The following is a 17774-nucleotide window of genomic DNA, read 5'->3' on the forward strand; positions in this document are numbered from 1 at the left end:
GGATACATACATGACAGATATCTGGGGCAGGAGTTAGTTTATCTTTTTACAAGGCACAGCAGATTCTCTATTTGGAAATAGATATTAAAGTAAAGGGTAAAGGTAAATTTGCCAGGGATCCAATCAAACAGGCACAAACTCAGAAGAAATCTGATCTACAGACAGGCTGAATTTGTTCATTTTCACTGAGGCAAATTAATGTCAAATATATTGTCAAATATAGCTGGTCATGGAAAAAATTTCCACCAAAAAATTTCACCAAAATAGCTGAAAATTTAGACTTTTTGTCAAAAACAAGCAAACAAACAAAAAAAACACCTGGAAACCAATGGTGAATTTTCAATGAGCTCTACTTAAAAAAGCAAGTAAACTACTATTTATAGACAGAAACAAGTGTGCTGTCTTTCCAACATTCTGACCATTCAAGAAAACCCATTCACACAAGAAAACCCTTCTTATCAATGCAGAAAAAAAACCCTGGACTTTCAGACTCTTCTGTGAGGAACCTTATAACCACATGCTTTTTCAATCACTTGTAAGAATTTCTCTCTTATTTTCTGCATAGCTAGCTCTTTCCCATGTTCACATGCAAAGACACACGTAAGAGGCTCCTATCTTCTTGCAAGAGCTGATAGAAGTCATTGCTTTCTTTTCAAATAAGGAAACCCACAGATTCTTCTCTGCGTTTTACAAGATCTTGCTGGACCAGAATCTGGAATTATTCTTGCAAACTCTCATAAACCTAAGAGAAAAAGATACCTGAAACAATCAAGCACACAAAATATCCCATTTTACTTCAGAATCCAATATCAAGCACAGCCACAGTATTTAAAGCTTCACAATCAATTTTGTTGATTATTTTGAAAATGTAGCAATTTTCATTAAAATCATCTTTCTGTAAATTTAGCTTTGAAATTTTAATTTAAAAAAGTGTTTACAGTGCAATGAAAGTACACTGGAGTGATATTTTCATTTCTTTTTTGACACTACAGCTATAATAAATTCACTATCTATATAAAGAATGTATTTTTATTCACATTTCAAATTTTTATACCAAGCATTCAAAAATACATAAGCAGCAGCATCTAAATCATTTCTTAATTATTATTAGCATGTTGTTATAATTTTATTTATAATGGCATCTCATTGTGTTGTAGGAGCCTCCCAAAACCAGAAGAGTCCCAGTCCCTGAGCTGAAGAGTTTACAAACTAAGCTTCTAATCCTGCTATCAGATACAAGTCAATGGAGTGCCACAAAAATAGTAGAACCCAGAATCAGAACCAGTTGTAGATATGATGTAGTGAGATGAGAAGATGAGGAGGAGAGTTTAGGGGACAAAAACTAGAGGGACCATCAGTTAGACAACATGATTACTTCACAAAATGATGGAGTAAGGAAGAGGATTTTAGATTGTTACCATTCTTTTAACTTTTATGTAGAGTAAGAAGGATCTATATATTACTCACTAGATACCCCTGAAATTTACAGAAAGCAAACAGGAGCAGACAATTCAAACAGACAAAGTAACAGTATTTAAGAAAACTACCTATTTACACAGCATGGTTGAGTTGCGAAGGCTTGTGTCTCAGTGGCATATGGTACCTCACAAGTTTCCAGAATTTAGAGTTGGATGCATGTGAGCATTCTTGGTGCTTCTCTTTCCATTTTATGGTACCTTGCTGCTTGATGATGTGCCTGAGGGATTCTTGCAAGCCCTCATAGTTCCCAATTGTCTCCATTTCAAGGAGGATCACCTTTATGTTGTTCTGAATGAGGGCACTGTATAAGGCAATCTGGTGTTCACAACCAAATTCCTCATACTGAATTAGCTGAGGCGTTAGAATGATGATCAGTCTCCTGCTCTTCTGTATTCTCATTTCAAATGCATTAGCTTCATCTAATAATGTGCAAAAAATAAATAAATCACAAGATGTGAGATTTCTTTTACGGACTCCGCTGTGTCCAGACCTCTCCGCTCAAGATATATTTTCATTGAAAATAACCTTTGTCTCACATTAACCTGAATTAGTCTCTCATTATGAATAGAAGCTGAAAAGCACACAGTAATCAAGGGTTTTATTTCGAATGCTCTCCTTATCTGAAACCTTCATACACTGAGGATTCTTTACTATTGGTGCCCACTATTTACAGTGCATTTCTAATTTTGGTGCTTTACATAGTTTTGAAAACCTAAGGTCAAATTCAATGGAGAACTGAGAATTATATCAGAGGTTCTCAAACTGATTCCCATGGAGAACTGGCTGGCTATATGCAGCTCTGAACTGCATATAGCCAGCCTCTCATGTATTTCTTTTTGGGAATGCAGACATATGGTACAGTCAGATCAATAGGCTCTCACTCCTTTGCAACTTACTCCTGGGATTCTGGGAATGATACAAGGATGTTGCAGCATTGGATATGTGATCCTTATCATACCAGTCATTTCTATGCAGAATTCTCCACTATCTATGGGAAATTCTGTTTAAAAATAGATGGAACAATATGATCCAGTTTTATGAAGAAAGAAAAAAAATAGTAAATGATCCTGTACACACACGTAGAGCCATACTTTGCTCCTAATCTGTGTGTGCAGTTTTCTGTGTGTGCAATTTCAGTAGACGTTGTGTACAGAGTTCAAGGATATGGTGTGGCCTTTTGTGAATATTATCAGAATTGGGTTGACAAAATGAACACAGACAAATCCATATTAGTGCAAGAAGCATGCTGTCTAGTCTACAAACATATGCAAATCCTAAGGCACACATGCAATAGCTGTATTTTTTGTTAACAAAATCACAGCTAAACTAGGTGTCATACTACTGTAGATCTGAGAGCTGAAATTTCATTTTGGGACATAGGATTTGTCAAACTCGATTTGATCATCGATTCACAAAGTCCAGGATCCTGCTATTATCAGAGATCAATATTTGACATTTCACAGGAAGACAATATCCTCCTATCATCGGCTGGTGTCATCCACATGTGCCCTCAGCTGGCCAAATATGGACCTACTGGTCCAGTCATGACTATGCTTCTCTTCAAGTTCTCTTCAATTACTGCACGGAAACCTTTTTTCTGTTAAATAACCCCACTGCTGATTTATTTATTAACATTAGAGATAACTCAATCCATCATCTTTAAAGCAGACCTTTGTCCTCTCCTACTTCTCCACACCTGGTTCTTCAGCCACTCAATTACCTTTTCTGGGATGCAGTCCTCAGTTTCCTTCCCAACAGTCAACTGAAAATAATGTTCTCCAGTCACAGGAGAGGTGTGCTCTTTTTTTGTTTTGCTTTTTCCTATTTGAATCTCTGCCCTCTCTGGGCCTACCTTCTTTCCTGAAGGGTTTTCAAACAGCTTCCTACTGTTCTTTTTCTGGCCCCTTCTAGAAGTTCATCTTTCCATACAGCCTTTTAAAAGGGGCCAGACACCCTGTGGCACTCCCTATGCATTTGACCAATTATGCAACAGTATACTGACTTGGATAAATAATTTCTACTCCATCCCTACAGAAAACGCCTTATAGAGTGAGATTTTATTGCCCTTATTTTATCAACCATATCTGTCTAAGATTATCAGCCAACAATTATCCAGTCCTTGTTTTAAATCTAGTCATGGCATTTGACTTTTCCTATGCAGCTGTATTTCAATGATAGAGAGTGCCAGTGATGAAGGGACGGAAATCAACTGGAGTCTTAACTCAGTTTTCCGAAGACTAGTGATTACATCAGTCCTTTATTACATAGCCAATGAGTATTTGATTAGTGATTTATAGCCAGATCCTGCTACCCTACTCATGCAAGTTATCCCTCAGGAAACATCAGTGTGCATACAATTATGAGAAAGAGCAGCAGGATTGAATCCTAAACTGTTAGTCTGTACTTTTTCCCTTTTCAGTTTCTTGTAAAGCTGCTCACATTGGGCTTAGCTGTGACTTTGCCACAAGTCCTGAGTCTGCTTGTGAGGCAGTGCATAGATACACTGTCCCACAAGCAGACTGTGAACCAGATTGTGCCTTTGGGTACGTCTACACTAGAACTGGTGGTATAATTTCTGGTTTGGCTGACAAACCTGCACAAGCTGTGATTGATCTAGAGTGCTAAAAATAGAAGTGTAGCTGCTGTGGCATAAGCACCAGGACAGGTTAGCCAACTCAAGTATAATCCCATCCAAGACCCCAGATTTGCACTCTAGGCAGCTCATCCTGCCGCCTATGCAGCAATGGCTACACTGCTATTTTTAGCACACTAGCTCAATCAGAACTAGTGTGAGTATGTCTGCCCAAACTGGAAATTATACCTCTAGCTCCAGTGTAGACACAACTAAAATAGAGTCAAAATCTAGTTCATGGTTCCCCGTTTCTTCAGAAAGGTGGTAAATAATTTGTGCCTCTAATCTGCAGATTACAGTCCCTGGCACACCAGCCAGCAAAAGCTACATCCTCTGGCTCTGCCCATGTGCTTGTCACCCACCTGTTCAGAGGGAGAGTAGCAGCTCCACAGAGGCTACTCTCACACACTGCTGCCCACAAAGTGAGTAACCTGCACAAGAGCATAAAGAGACTCCTTACGCCCCAGTGTGGGCTAATAGCTAGGATCACAATCCGCCCCCAAACCACAAGTCATTCACTGCAAAATAGCTTTTGATCCTTACCTTCCCCCGGCAACATGTCTCGCCCAAAAATACACAGTTTATATCCGTGTTTATTTTCTAGAACATCTGGCAAAATCTGGTGAACAAAATATTCCACAAAATTAGCTTCATTAGTGCGATTTTTGGGATAGATAACATATGCATCGTATATCTTCCCATCTGCAAGTTGAAACAAGGGGAAAGCACATTGCTGTTAGTGTGGATGAAACGTGGTTATTTCAAGAGTTAGAAAAGAAAAATTAATCTTTCAAAATAGATTTAATTAGACCTTTCTGTTAAGCAGAAGCTTGTAAATCAACATATGGGTATTTGTAAACTAAAGAATATCGTTGGCGTTTTACCATTATGCATTGTCATGATTTGGGATCCGGTCCTGCAAACACTGAAGCACATGTGGAAATTTACAGCACTAAGGACTGTCTCCCTAAGTTCAATGATCCAGACTGGTCATATAGTAAGAATTAAACAAACCAACACATGTCAGCATGAAGCCAATATAATTTTCAGCATTTGTTCCTTCGATGGCATCATAAGCCAGTAACGTCCTTTGACATGCTGGGAGCAGACAGTACATTTGAAGTCTTTCTGCTTGTGGAAATTACCCCTCACTCCCATGATACCTCCATGTATCTGTGTGAAGGTCCTGTTCACTTAAGATATGGTGTTGCAATCACAGCCAAGGCCTAGTTCAAATTCTCATTGTTTCTATTATGCCCTTCATCTCCTTCAAACATCTCTCCCTTTGTCTCCTTCTCCCCTCTAATCTTAACCATGTTTGGTTTGTTGCCATCTCCTCAATCTGACATCTACTTCCTTTCCTGGACTGGTCTTTCCTCCTTTGACTTCCTCCTAAACAGGGACTCCATTTCCTCCATTTTCTTTTTCCATTTTTAAGTCTCCCACCTGCATTTAACTGTAAATGTACTAATGAACTCTGTATGGTGCTTTGGGATATAAAGGAAGGTGCCATGCAAAAGAAAAGTGAATTCCCTTAAGTAAAATAAAGTTCGGTAGAAAAGAAGGAGCATGCAATAAATGAAGATTTGCCAGAATTAACTCAGTGCATATTAACAGGTTGGTTTTACACTAATTTTCATTATGTTTTGCCATAGAGCAGCAATGCCTATATCCTGAAGTTCTTCACTTACATTACCTGTTAAATAAAAAGCCTTCTCAAAAGAACCTTTTAAAAAACGGTTACCTGTCTATTATTTATGTATATATTTTTGCTTTGATTTATAAAAGCTGTTCTTCTATTAACAGGTGCCCATTGTATGCTCTGGGCACTCTTACAACAATTAATATTGATAGCCTTATATATCATATTTGCAAATTTGCACTGTCCCTCTAGAGTATCAAACAAGAATTTTCTTTGGGTTGAAGTGATTTTTTGCATAATACACTAATAGCACTTACACAAAGTCCATGAGAAGAAAGGACTTTACAAAGGACCTGCAGATGGTTAGGGATCCTATCTAGATGAAACTGACCTCAAGGTTAGTATTTGTACATCAAAATACACACACACACCCATACTAAACTTAGAAAACAGCCTTCATATTTTATAAAGGGCCTGGTTCTCCACTGCCTTGCCAATTAGGTGGCCATTCACACTTGTGCAAAGTAAGCATGCAACACTGCGAGATCAGAATGTTACCACTTTACCCTTATGTTGCCTGGGTATAAATGACTTCACAAAGGGTAACAGAGTGGAGAATCAGTGCATGGATGCAATAAACAGTTATGTAATTAAGCCATTTCAGAACAATTTACCTCTTCCGCTTCCCCGCCCCCATCTTTTGCATAATTCTTACTCACCATCCTGGGTTTTGTAGGGTTTAAATATCTCCCGACACAGTAGGACAATATCAGTTTGGAAAAACTGGTAAAGTATGAGCAAGAGGGCTATTATAACTAACAAAACAAGAATCCCTATCGTTGTGTAGGTGCTGTGATTATCTCCTGCCAAGAAAAAGAAAAAAGATAGTATTAACATTAAAGATACTAATAGCTGGGCCCCGTCTTCTGCCTCTCACACACACCCCAGATAGTATCTTAAGGAGTAAAGGGATTAAAAGAACCTCCGCCAGTGAGCGGTAGTTGATGGGTCCACAAGACCCCACCTTCAGCTCCATTCATGGAGGTTATGTCAGGGAATGTGTGGTGGGGGTGTTACAGTCACTGCATTGAGGGGGCTCCCTTCACTGGCCTGCCTTCCATACATCATTTCAGGCTGGGTGAGGTTTATAAGCCTTTATCTCCAAGGTATAAAGCAGCTACCATACTAAGAAGGCCCACAACATTTGCCCTTTCCCATCAGAGGTGAGGTCAGGGGGTGGGGTGATTGTAGCTGCTGTGCGGAGAGGACCTCACCATCAGCCCCACCCCCATCAGGTGACATCAGGGGACATGAGGTGGGGAGTGTGGGATGAGGAGACAGCAGCTGTGCTAAGAGAGATCCTGCCTTAGATTATTGTATTTTTTGCTATATCTCCCCTCAGTACAAGCAGAATAACAATGCTGAGCTACATCTAGCCAGGGGTTCTCAAACTTCATTGCATCATGACCCCCTTCTGACAACAAAAATTACTACACAACCCAGGAGGGGAACCGAAGCGTGAGCCTGCCTGAGCCTCACCGTCCTGGGTGAGGAGGAGACCAAAGCCAAAGCCCAAAGACTTCAGCCCCAGGCAGGGGGCCTGTAACCTGAGCCCCACCACCCAGGACTGAAGCCCTCGGAGTTTGGCTTCAGCCCCAGGCCCCAGCAAGTCCAATGCCAGGGCTGGAGACCCCATTAAAAAGGAGTAGGGTTGCTAACCCTCCAGGATTGTCCTGGAGTCTCCAGGAATTAAAGATTAATCTTTAATTAAAGATAATATCATGTGATGAAACCTTCAAGAATTCATCCAACCAAAGTTGACAACCCTAAAATGCGGTCACGATCCAGTGTGGGGTCCCCACCCACAGTTTAAGAACCACTGATCTATACATTAGCAGTTACTCCTGTGACACAAAATGAGGCAGAAGGAAAATTTCTCTCACATCAGTGTCTATTTTGTTCATGTGTATTAGCCACTGTATGTGAAGCTGTTGAAATAGCTGAAAACATATCTACCACTAACTTTTCGATGCTACAGCTACTTCTACAATTACATTTTATTGCAATACCTGGCTAAGAAGCCTGATTCTTTAGAAATGTAAATTGGACTCCTTGGACCATATCCTCAGCTGGTGTAAATGAGTGTAGCTCCACAAACTTCAGCCTCATGGATTTCAGCGACGTTACACCCATTCACACCAATGACCCCTTAGCTGTTAAAATGTCTGACTCAAAGACAGAGTATGAGTTAGCTAAAAACACGCAAATGAAATCTAAGAAATATTAACAACTCTGGAAACTAGAGAAGGATGGTACAAGTCACTCATGGGAGGATTAATTAAAGACAATATGTACCTCTGTATGAAAGCTGGTGAGTAGATATGAGTTTTATAAGATTAGTAAGATGTCTGTTTGGGGATTTCCCCAAGGATCATAAAGCTAGTACAATTCTATGAATAATTTTCAAAATTCTATGGATGACTTCAACCCTCTCAAGCAAATGTTTTAATACGTTCAGTAAATCCATCACATGCATGAATGATGTCAGTTTTACTATCGGCTAGCCATTAAATGTTATTTGCTATGATAAAAAGAAAAGAGGTGATATTTTCATTTTAGATAAAGAGGTTATTGTATTTCTTGATGTATCAAATGTCACACAGGCCTGTAGAAAGAAATTCATGCTTTAACTAGCAGAATTGCTTACTTTGGGCTTCCAGGCCTTGGTTATGTTTCCATCCAAAACACTGGAATAAAGATGGGAAAAAATATTTCTTTTTTTTTATTTTGGTGACATTAAAGCTTCTCTTCTTGCAGTGGATCAGTGAAGTAAAAGACAAATTGGATACTGAAGATAAGCTACCCACCTTGTTGGCATTCCAAATTGACTGATTTTGAATTTATTTATTATACTTTTGGTGTATGGGAAGATTTTCAAAAGCACCTAAAATATTTAGATGCACAAGTCCTTTTTTTTTTTTAAACTCCCCCCCGCCCCAAAATAACAATTCTTGTCAGAATTCAGCTATATGAATCTTTGTTCATTGATTTCAATCATGGGTTATTTACCCCTACTTACACAAAATGTATCTTTATAACTAAAATCACCTTTTCCTGTGTGGAACTGAAATATAGATATATATTACCTACTCATAAATGTTTTACAAAACATTATTAAGGTTAGGAAATACCAGAATTAAGATTGCCTGTGCAATCTTAATTCAGCCCTTTTGTGCCTAGGCACTATAAGACATTCTTTACTCACATGCTCACATCCTATTTTTTCCACATGATCACAGCCTCATTCTATGCACAGGGTGGATGATGCTCAATTAATGAGCAACTATTTTAATATTGTGTGTTCTCCTCACTGTTCAATGTGTGGCCCTGGGCCTTATTTGCTGCGCACTAGTCAAACCTGCTCTGAGGAAATTATTAGTTTAGTCCTGAACTTTTCTCTGTTGATCATCATTACTGTATCTGAGTGCTTTACAAAACATTAATTCATTAATTTTTACAACACTTCTCTGAGATGAGGGAGTATTATACCCATTTTACAGATGTGGAACTGAGGCTCAGAGACATTAAGATCAGAAGTATCTACTAATTTTGGATGCCCAATTTAAGACACCCAGAATCTGATTTTTCAGAGTATTTAGCGTTATAAAGCACTTTTATATGTTCAAAGCACAGCTCCCATTGATTTCAGTTGCCGCTGAGAGTGCTCAGCACTTCTGCAAATCAGACCTCAAGGTCTGAAGTCAAGTACCCAGAAAACAAGGAACACACACTTAATGACCAGCTGTGAAAAGTTCGGTTTACGTGACTTGCCTAATGTCACATAGGAACTTTGTGGCAGAATTAACTAAGACACACTCCTTTTTCCTCCTGCAGTCCCCTGCCTCATTCACTGCACACCTTCCAACATCTGCAACAATTGAGGCAGGGGTCTCACGAACAACAGTCTTCTTCACTAGCTAGAGTAGGTCCAACCTGTGCATTGAAAGAGGCAGAGTTCCTATAGAAAAAACAGTATGTGATCATGTAATTAAAGACTACATAATAATACACCTGAACAAGGGGCTGGATTAAGGCTGTGCAGGCAACCTTAATTCTGGCATTTCCTAACTTTTGAGTGCTCGACTTTGCAACCTTAATAACGTTACTTTAACAATTTTCCTGCTCTCAGTTCAGTAAGAGGCTGCTCAAGACAATCTGCAGCCCTGGCAAAATTTCAGTGTGCTGCTGCCCTCCTTGTGAGCATAGGGCTGCAGAGTTGGGCCAGCTGCCTTTCTGTCATGATAGAAGGGCAACTGGGCCAAATTTCACTGAGTGGCACTCTGCCCTGAAGCATGGGGTTGCAAGCCACTCAAATTTGGCCCAGCCGTGCCTCTGGCATGACAGAGGGGTGGCCAAACTAAATCTGCCACCCTAGGCAGCTGCCCAGTTTGCCTATAGCTAGAGCAGCCCCTAAGTTCAGGTGCCTGGACCCAGCCCTGGCCAAGCCACAGAAGGCTACAGCTTCAATTGAAGGGAAAGTTCTGCTCAGTCCAATGCTCAAGTATACCCAGTGTGGACTGAATCTGTGAGGAATTTAGCTGCAAAGCTCTTGCAAGTCTCTACTGAGCATATGCAAACTGCAATTTTTTCTAAGGCTTATAACTTGGTCAAATTTGGGAAGATTGTCACAGGAACAGCAAAAGGCACATCATCCCTGACACAAAGGCCACCATATGCCAAATTTCAGTTTCTTGCTCCAAAGCATGGGGCATTAGAACTTATCAAAGAAAAGGTCACCAAAATTTTCAGCATGGTCAAAACCATGTATTTTCTCCTAACCTCATTTTCAGAAATGGGAAAACCATTTGGGCTGAAATTCCCCCTCACCCCGCAAATCAGCCAGGGGGAGAAACCTGGCATGAAATTTCAGCCTAAATGGTTAACGAGTGACAGTTATAAGCCAGTGAAATGGGAAGCATTGAGCTCCGTTAATAATAGGCAGCACTACCAGACTCACTTATAACACATCTAACTATTGAACTATTGACTCTTAGATCTTTTTCCTCCACATTCATATCCCAGGGCTTTTTAGGAGTTTTCACATTTAAGTATCAAATAATTTGCTTTTCTTAATTGTCATAGAACATTACTGTATTTATCTGTGCATTACCATAGTATATGTAATAGTACCATTACTTAAAGAGGGAGTATTGCAAATACCACAATACATTTAATCACTGTGAGTGGTAAACGTCAAGATTTTAAAGGCATCCACTGTTTTGTTTTGTTTTGTCATTTTAAACCTTAGAATGCTAACCCTCTTTCATGAAAATCAAGTTCACTTACAAATTAAAAAAAAAAACAATTATTTGTTTAAATTCTATAAACAAACACTATTTTCTTGCTTTCTCTTTCATGAGCCTATGCCCTTGTGTTACATTTTAAGCTATAGCCAAGGCAAATTTAAGTAAAACATCTTAGCCTTTTCCAAGGACATTGGGCCGTAACTTAGGATCAAAGTCTTTCCAATCTTAGTTAGGCAGCATTCTGATTGCACTGAAAAAGGAGAGCTAGCTCAGTAAAGATTGAAGATTTGGCCCTTGGTATACAAGTTTCCAGCACAGATATATTTCTACCAAAATAATATTAATAACTCAGACAGAAATTGTTAAACCATTTTCTAGTTCCAAATATTTTAAAATAGTTTCCAGTGTGATTTATGATCCACCATTTTTCATTATGACAAACATTCACTGGCTAATTTACATCACTGTCAAGTTTTGTTTGTACTTAAATCTAACATCATCTTCATGCAGCAAATTGACTATGTTGTATCTCGCCAGTCCTAAGTACCTGATTCTTCAAAAAGCTTTGCACAGGCAGAGCACCACAGCAATCAATGGGGCTCCATGTGGGCACAGGGATCCATCCACCTGGCACCCTTTGGAGGACTGAGGCTTAGGGATTCGCTTTCACCCCACCCAGACTAATGTACATTTTAAAAAATGATGGAAGAAACACTGTCATTTCCCAAGGCACAGTTACATTTATAGTGTGTTTTTGTGGAGCAAATCTAGCCCCCTGCTTCATGGAGCAGAACTGGATGTACCTCATCTGCATGTCATGGAGTCCTGGCTCTATGGCAGTGCATGGGGGTGGTAGGTAGGAGAAAAATATAGGTAGGCTTTTCCATCCTAACTGCCGCCCAGGGATTTGGAGGGATTGTGAGAATAAATATCTGACACAGATTGATACAGCGATTAGGCTGACATAGCCTTCCTGGAGCAGCTCCACAGCCTGGGGCAGATTTGGTAGGCCGCTGGATCTGGATTTGGCTCTGAATTAATTAGCTAAAAGGAAACATTTGAAATGGAAGAGCTTGTTTTATTCTGATTTACAGTTTCATGGTTTCTTCAGAAGAACGTGAGCCAGAGAGAGACAATGCACTAAAAGGCCAGTTAGAGCAGGGAGGCAACCTAAAAGCATGAGCCCATGAGAAAAAAACATTCAAAAGCCAGAAAAATAAAGAGGCTGAAAATACGCTATCCCTTGTCCCAATAGGGCTGGGATTTAGAGAAATCTGACATGGATTCTACACTCTTGATTTTGTTTTTAGGATTCCTCCTGGATACAAGGGACATGAAGCAATCAGGCTTCCAATGGCAACAATCCTTCTCATTAGTCAACAATACATAAAGATATAATATAAACAATATTATATACATATATAAAGACTGTTCTGCCCTGAGATCTAAATGTCTAAAAGACAGCTAATAAAAAAAATGGGCCCTATCATCCCAGTTCAGCAAATACAGGAGCCTTATAAGGAGCTGTTGACATCTGTATTTGTGCTGGATACACAAGGACTGTTAAAAAGGTCATAAACTTCCTGTGTTTATGAAGTTTATATGCATCAGACAGAAATCTCCACATTGGGCTTCCTGGAACTATGGGTTCAATTCTCAACAGGGCTGATACAGCCCCTTGTCTTTCTGGGAGAGATAAACTGAGTTCCGTGCAATTTCTGGGCAGGGTACTTGTGAAGACCTTGTACAAGGCGATTCAGGTGTTTCTGGTTACTGAATTATTACTTCATCCTGCTAAAAACAGCACATTATTAGCTTTTTGTTGTTGTTGGGCTTTTTTAAGTAACAGCTAAAAGCTGTGGGAACATGGCATTGCTGGCTCTTTACAAAACAACACTTGGAGACAGGAGGCGATAAGACGACAGAACAGGGGACTGGAGAGGGACAGCATGTTAGAAACCAGCCAGAAGATATTTTATAGTGGCTTTTCCAAGTAGCAAAGTTTGGATCCATGTCTGCAATTCACATCCAAATCTATCTTCCAGAGATAAACCTGAGTGCCAGATTCAGTCCTGAACTTTCCCAAGAATTTGAGAAAAAATGAATCTGGTGTTCTGGAAGTAGGCCCACCTCCACTCATAGAATATCGGGATTGGAAGGGACCTCAGGAGGTCATCTAGTCCAACCCCCCTGCTCAAAGCAGGACCAATCCCCTATTTTTGCCCCAGATCCCTAAATGGCCCCCTCAAGGATTGAACTCACAACCCTGGGTTTAGCCGGCCAATGCTCAAACCACTGAGCTATCCCTCCCCCTAATGATTTTTGTGTCTAGAGAAGAAAATATTTTCTACAGCAGAGAGTGCACAGGGGAAAAGATTTTTTTCCCCACATTATGGGCCTGTCTGTGAATGGGGATGAGAAGACACCAGATCAAGATGAAGGGAGAAATGGAAGATATCACTGAGGACTGTCTATGAAGGTAGAGCCAGAAATGTCCAGGGTGGAACGTCTCTGAATGGGCGGGAGGGACAGAGAGATGCCAGAGGCACCCAGTCTGTGAAGAGAAAGGGCAGAATTAAGAGGTATTCAGGCACCCAGTCAGCGAATAGGAAGAGATACTGAGATTGGCCTAACTGGGGAAGAGGAGCAGGAAAAGGGGATTAAGAGATGTGAGGAATAACCTGCCATTGTAGGTGCTCAGAGACCAACACTCCATAAACAGACGTTTTGACCAGATAAAACATGTCTGTAAATTGACCTCAGAGGACATCAGAGATGGCTTGTCTGGGAATGGGGAGAACATAAGAACGGCCATACTGGGTCAGAACACTGTTTTCCGACAGTGGCCAATGCCAGATGCTTCAAAGGGAATGAACAAAACAGGCAAGCACTGAGTGATCCAACCCCTGTCATCCACTCCCAGCTTCTGACAGTCAGATACTGCCAGAGGGAATCCTGAGGATGTGGTGATCGCCCTCTCTGGGACAAAGGAGAGGAAGATGGGAGCATCTGGAGGCAGTGGAGCAGCCTGTTGTTCCTGTGAAAAGGGGTCAGGAGACATCAGGAATGTCTTTTCCATGACTTGGGCTTGAGAGAGGAGGAATCAGAAGATATCAGGAACAAACCGTGAATGTGGAGTATGGGATAGACTTGGTGTTTGTATTAGGAGTGTTTGGGCCTGCTGATTGCATGAGAAAGGAGTCTTCTGTTTGTGGGGAAAAGGAAGTAGGAGAAAGTAGGAGAGAGTGGGATGGAGGAAGGGAGCAATATTCACATGGGAGAAAGAACAGTGTGTATGGGGTAGATTAGAGATAGTGATGGAAGGGGACGGCTAGCTTGGGAGGAAGAGTCACTCAGAGGAGTAGTAGTGGTAGAAGATACAGTGTACACTGGAAGATCCACACCACATAAGTAGAGGCAGATGGTGGTGAAGGCGGGGCGAGGGTGGAAAGGGGTAAGAGGCAGAGAGGTGGTTGAAGGGACTCTTGAGATTCCCAGGAGCTCCTCATTAAAATTCTGGTACTAAAGTGGAAGGACTGTATGCGCAATTTCCCTGCCACTGAAAGTGTTCACCCCCTTCTGGATACTTCCAAATCATCCCACATAGAGCTGACTGCATGGTTTTATGTATGTAATGTTGTTGTAGCTGTGTTGGTCCCAGGATATTAGAGACAAGGTGGGTGGGGTAATATGTTTTACTGGACCGATTTCTGTGTAAGTTCAAAAGATTGTCTCTCACACCAACAGAAGTTGGTCACCTTGTCTCTCTTTACATGATTTTATGATATTTGTAATACTATTATGTATAGCATCAGCAGTATGCAAGGATCTTTGGTGACATAAGACGTGTCTGAAAGACTGATGTATTGCCTTTGGAAGGCACTGGGTTGCACCATGCCCCAGTCATTAAACAAACTAAAAGGAAAAATCTTTGGGACAGACACGCCAGACCCTCCTACAGATCTTCACATATACTTCAAATCTACATACATTGTGTATATTCTGAGGGAAGGAAATGCAAACATTTCCACTGAAATGAACTTAATCTAAGCATGTTTGCCAAGAGGTGTCACCTCCTTCCTTGGCAGTGAACATGAGAAAGCACTTCTGTTTTACCTGGGGGGAGGAGTGAGGAGTGGGGGCTGGAAGAATAGATTTCCCAATCCCTCCTCACTCCTGCTTGTGAGCACAACCCTCACCCCTTTGTCACCCTTCCACCTGCTAATACAAATTAAGAGGGACACTGTATTTAAGGATAGTCTTGTAGTTAAGGCAATTGACTGGGACCCAGGAGATCTGGGCTCAATTCTAGCTCTGCCACAGACTTTCTGTGTGACTTTGGGCAAGTCATTTAATCCCTCTATACCTCAGTTCTCCTTTTATAAAATAGCACTTCTTTCCATCTTGACTGTAAGTTCTCTGAGGCAGGGACAGTCTCTATGTGTTTGTACAGCGCCTAGTACAATGAGGCTCTAATCCTCCATGGAACCTCTCAGCACTCCTGTGATACAAATAATAATAATGGGGGCTTCTTGTGAAAATGTTGGAGGCACGTCACTGGCAGAAGGGGACTGAGCGGAAGAGCCATTAACAATGGGGTAGCAGAGGGCACTGGGAGGCCTGTACTGTGTTGTGGATAGTGGAAGAAAATGGTGAAGGAGGATGATATTGGATTTGTTTAAAAGTCTGCTTGTTTCAGAAAAAAACAACAAGGGAGACATTTTACATGACTTTTATTGCACGGTTATAATTCATCTGGTACAAGAAATCCCTACTGTATCAATGATTAGATTTAAATGCCAGCTACTGTCATTTCACCATAAATATTGTTGAGCCATGTTAGGAAGGAGGGAGGCAGCTACAGCAGAGGATAAGCACTCCTGGAGATGGTACCAGCAGTCAAGAATGACAGAAGTAGGGATCTTGGCGTTAGCAGCAATAGACAGAGGGGGACAGACATCACACACACTGGCAGCAGCAAAGTGGGCACATTCAAGAGCCCTTCATAAACTATTATTGATGACCTATGGATAAAAACAAAATAGGATTTGTCTACAGCAAGGACCAGATACTTAATGATTACATTGCCCAGAATTCAGAGAGACAAAAATTGTTCTTACAGTTTTCAGAGTAACAGCCGTGTTAGTCTGTCTTTGCAAAAAGAAAAGGAGTACTTGTGGCACCTTAGAGCTGTAGCTCACGAAAGCTCATGCTCAAATAAATTGGTTAGTCTCTAAGGTGCCACAAGTCCTCCTTTTCTTTTTGTTCTTACAGAGAAAGTCAGATACACAGCTAGTCATTGTTTCTGTCATCCAGTTGTATATGAACCACAACAAGAGACATTTATTACCATACCTATGACTAGCAACATTACTGCAGGGGCTGCCACACTGGCTTTACTTTCCTTTGATTGAAGGTACACACCCACAAGAGGTCAATTCAGTCCATAGCTTAGGAGTGAATTCCCCACTGACGCTGAGCTCACACACAGCAGCATCTCTGAGTAACACTTCCTACCATCTCTGGATGGCTAGGAGATTCCATCCCATCCTGATGAACGATGGCCTTGCCTCAGTTATACAAGGCTTCATCACCGTATGCCTTGGACTAGCGCAATGCAATATATCTAAGGATGAAGCCATCAGCCCTTTGGAAACGCCAGTGACAGTGAAGTACATCTCCTCAGCAACATGGGATACTGTGAGTGATAAAGAAAAGAACCAGAAAACAACCCTATAATCATGTAAAGCTAGGCTTCTGTCTTCTTTCTATGCTTATCTGTCTTCTCTCTAAGGTTATGGGTAGAAGGAATGTGAACTGTGTGTAACCTGTACTCCCCGTTTTCGGGAAAGAATTCCTTATACAGATAAGCCTCCATGTTCATACCTACCCCAGAGCTTCAAACAGACTGGGTTAACCGGTTTGAACTGGAAGAGATATCACATATGTTGAACCAGGCTATAAAAGCTCATCTCTGTTCTTTGTTCGGGGCTTCGCCATATTCCTCTGTGTAGGAATTGGTGAGCCCTTCAGCTGTCGTACTTGCTATCATTAAAGTGCCTCATTTTATCTAAGAGTCCTGACTCTGTGTTTGTTTGGCTAATACAGAAGTCCAGGGAAGGCTACCCTCCCAACCCTAGACGGGAGGGAAACCCTTTTTCCCTAACAAAATTGGGGGCTCGTCCAGGATTGCCGCTTCTCCGGACCGGTGGACAGTCGGGACTCTGAATCCTTCTTGCCGGCACCTGGGTTGCTTTAACCTTGAAGGCTTCCCATCTCGCTTCCACCCGCCGCTTCGGTGAAATAAGGCATCCCTAAAGGCACTAGGGTCTGGACCTATTGGTGAACACCGGCCGGTGGGAACTTGGTGAGTTCTGAATTTTTCCTTTGTGATTGTCTAGATAACAGCCGGGGGTTCCATCTTTGGGGAAAGATGGGGGGGGCATCCAGTAGAACTGTTGATCCTTCTACGCCCCTGGGCTATATGTTAAAACATTATGATAGGGATATCAAGGCCTTACAATCGGATGGCAACAAAGCTTTGTATAAGTTTATATTTCTGTGTCAAGGTCCCTCGGTGGGAATGACGCGAGACGACCCGGAACCAGGAAATCGCTGGCCGGGGGAGGGAACATTTGAGTTATAAATAACATTGTTCATTTACGGAAAGTATTGTATGATTTGCAACCGCAGCAACTTAAGTATTCTGATGTAT

The 17774-nt window shown here is 41.2% G+C and overlaps 1 protein-coding gene across 1 annotated transcript in view; it reads right to left on the reverse strand.

Moving 5' to 3' along the window:
- Nucleotides 1–1551: 1551 nt before the first annotated feature.
- IL1RL1 (interleukin 1 receptor like 1) overlaps nt 1552–17774 on the reverse strand; it is a 44362-nt gene continuing 28139 nt past the window's right edge. Inside the window, exons 9-11 of the mRNA XM_073327534.1 lie at nt 6473–6616; nt 4655–4813; nt 1552–1898 (exon numbers count right to left, since the gene is read on the reverse strand). Coding sequence (XP_073183635.1) covers nt 1552–1898; nt 4655–4813; nt 6473–6616 — 650 coding nt within the window. The remainder of the gene's footprint in view (nt 1899–4654; nt 4814–6472; nt 6617–17774) is intronic.

The sequence above is a fragment of the Lepidochelys kempii genome, chromosome 1, assembly GCF_965140265.1.
Source record: "Lepidochelys kempii isolate rLepKem1 chromosome 1, rLepKem1.hap2, whole genome shotgun sequence".
Lineage (NCBI taxonomy): Eukaryota > Metazoa > Chordata > Testudines > Cheloniidae > Lepidochelys > Lepidochelys kempii.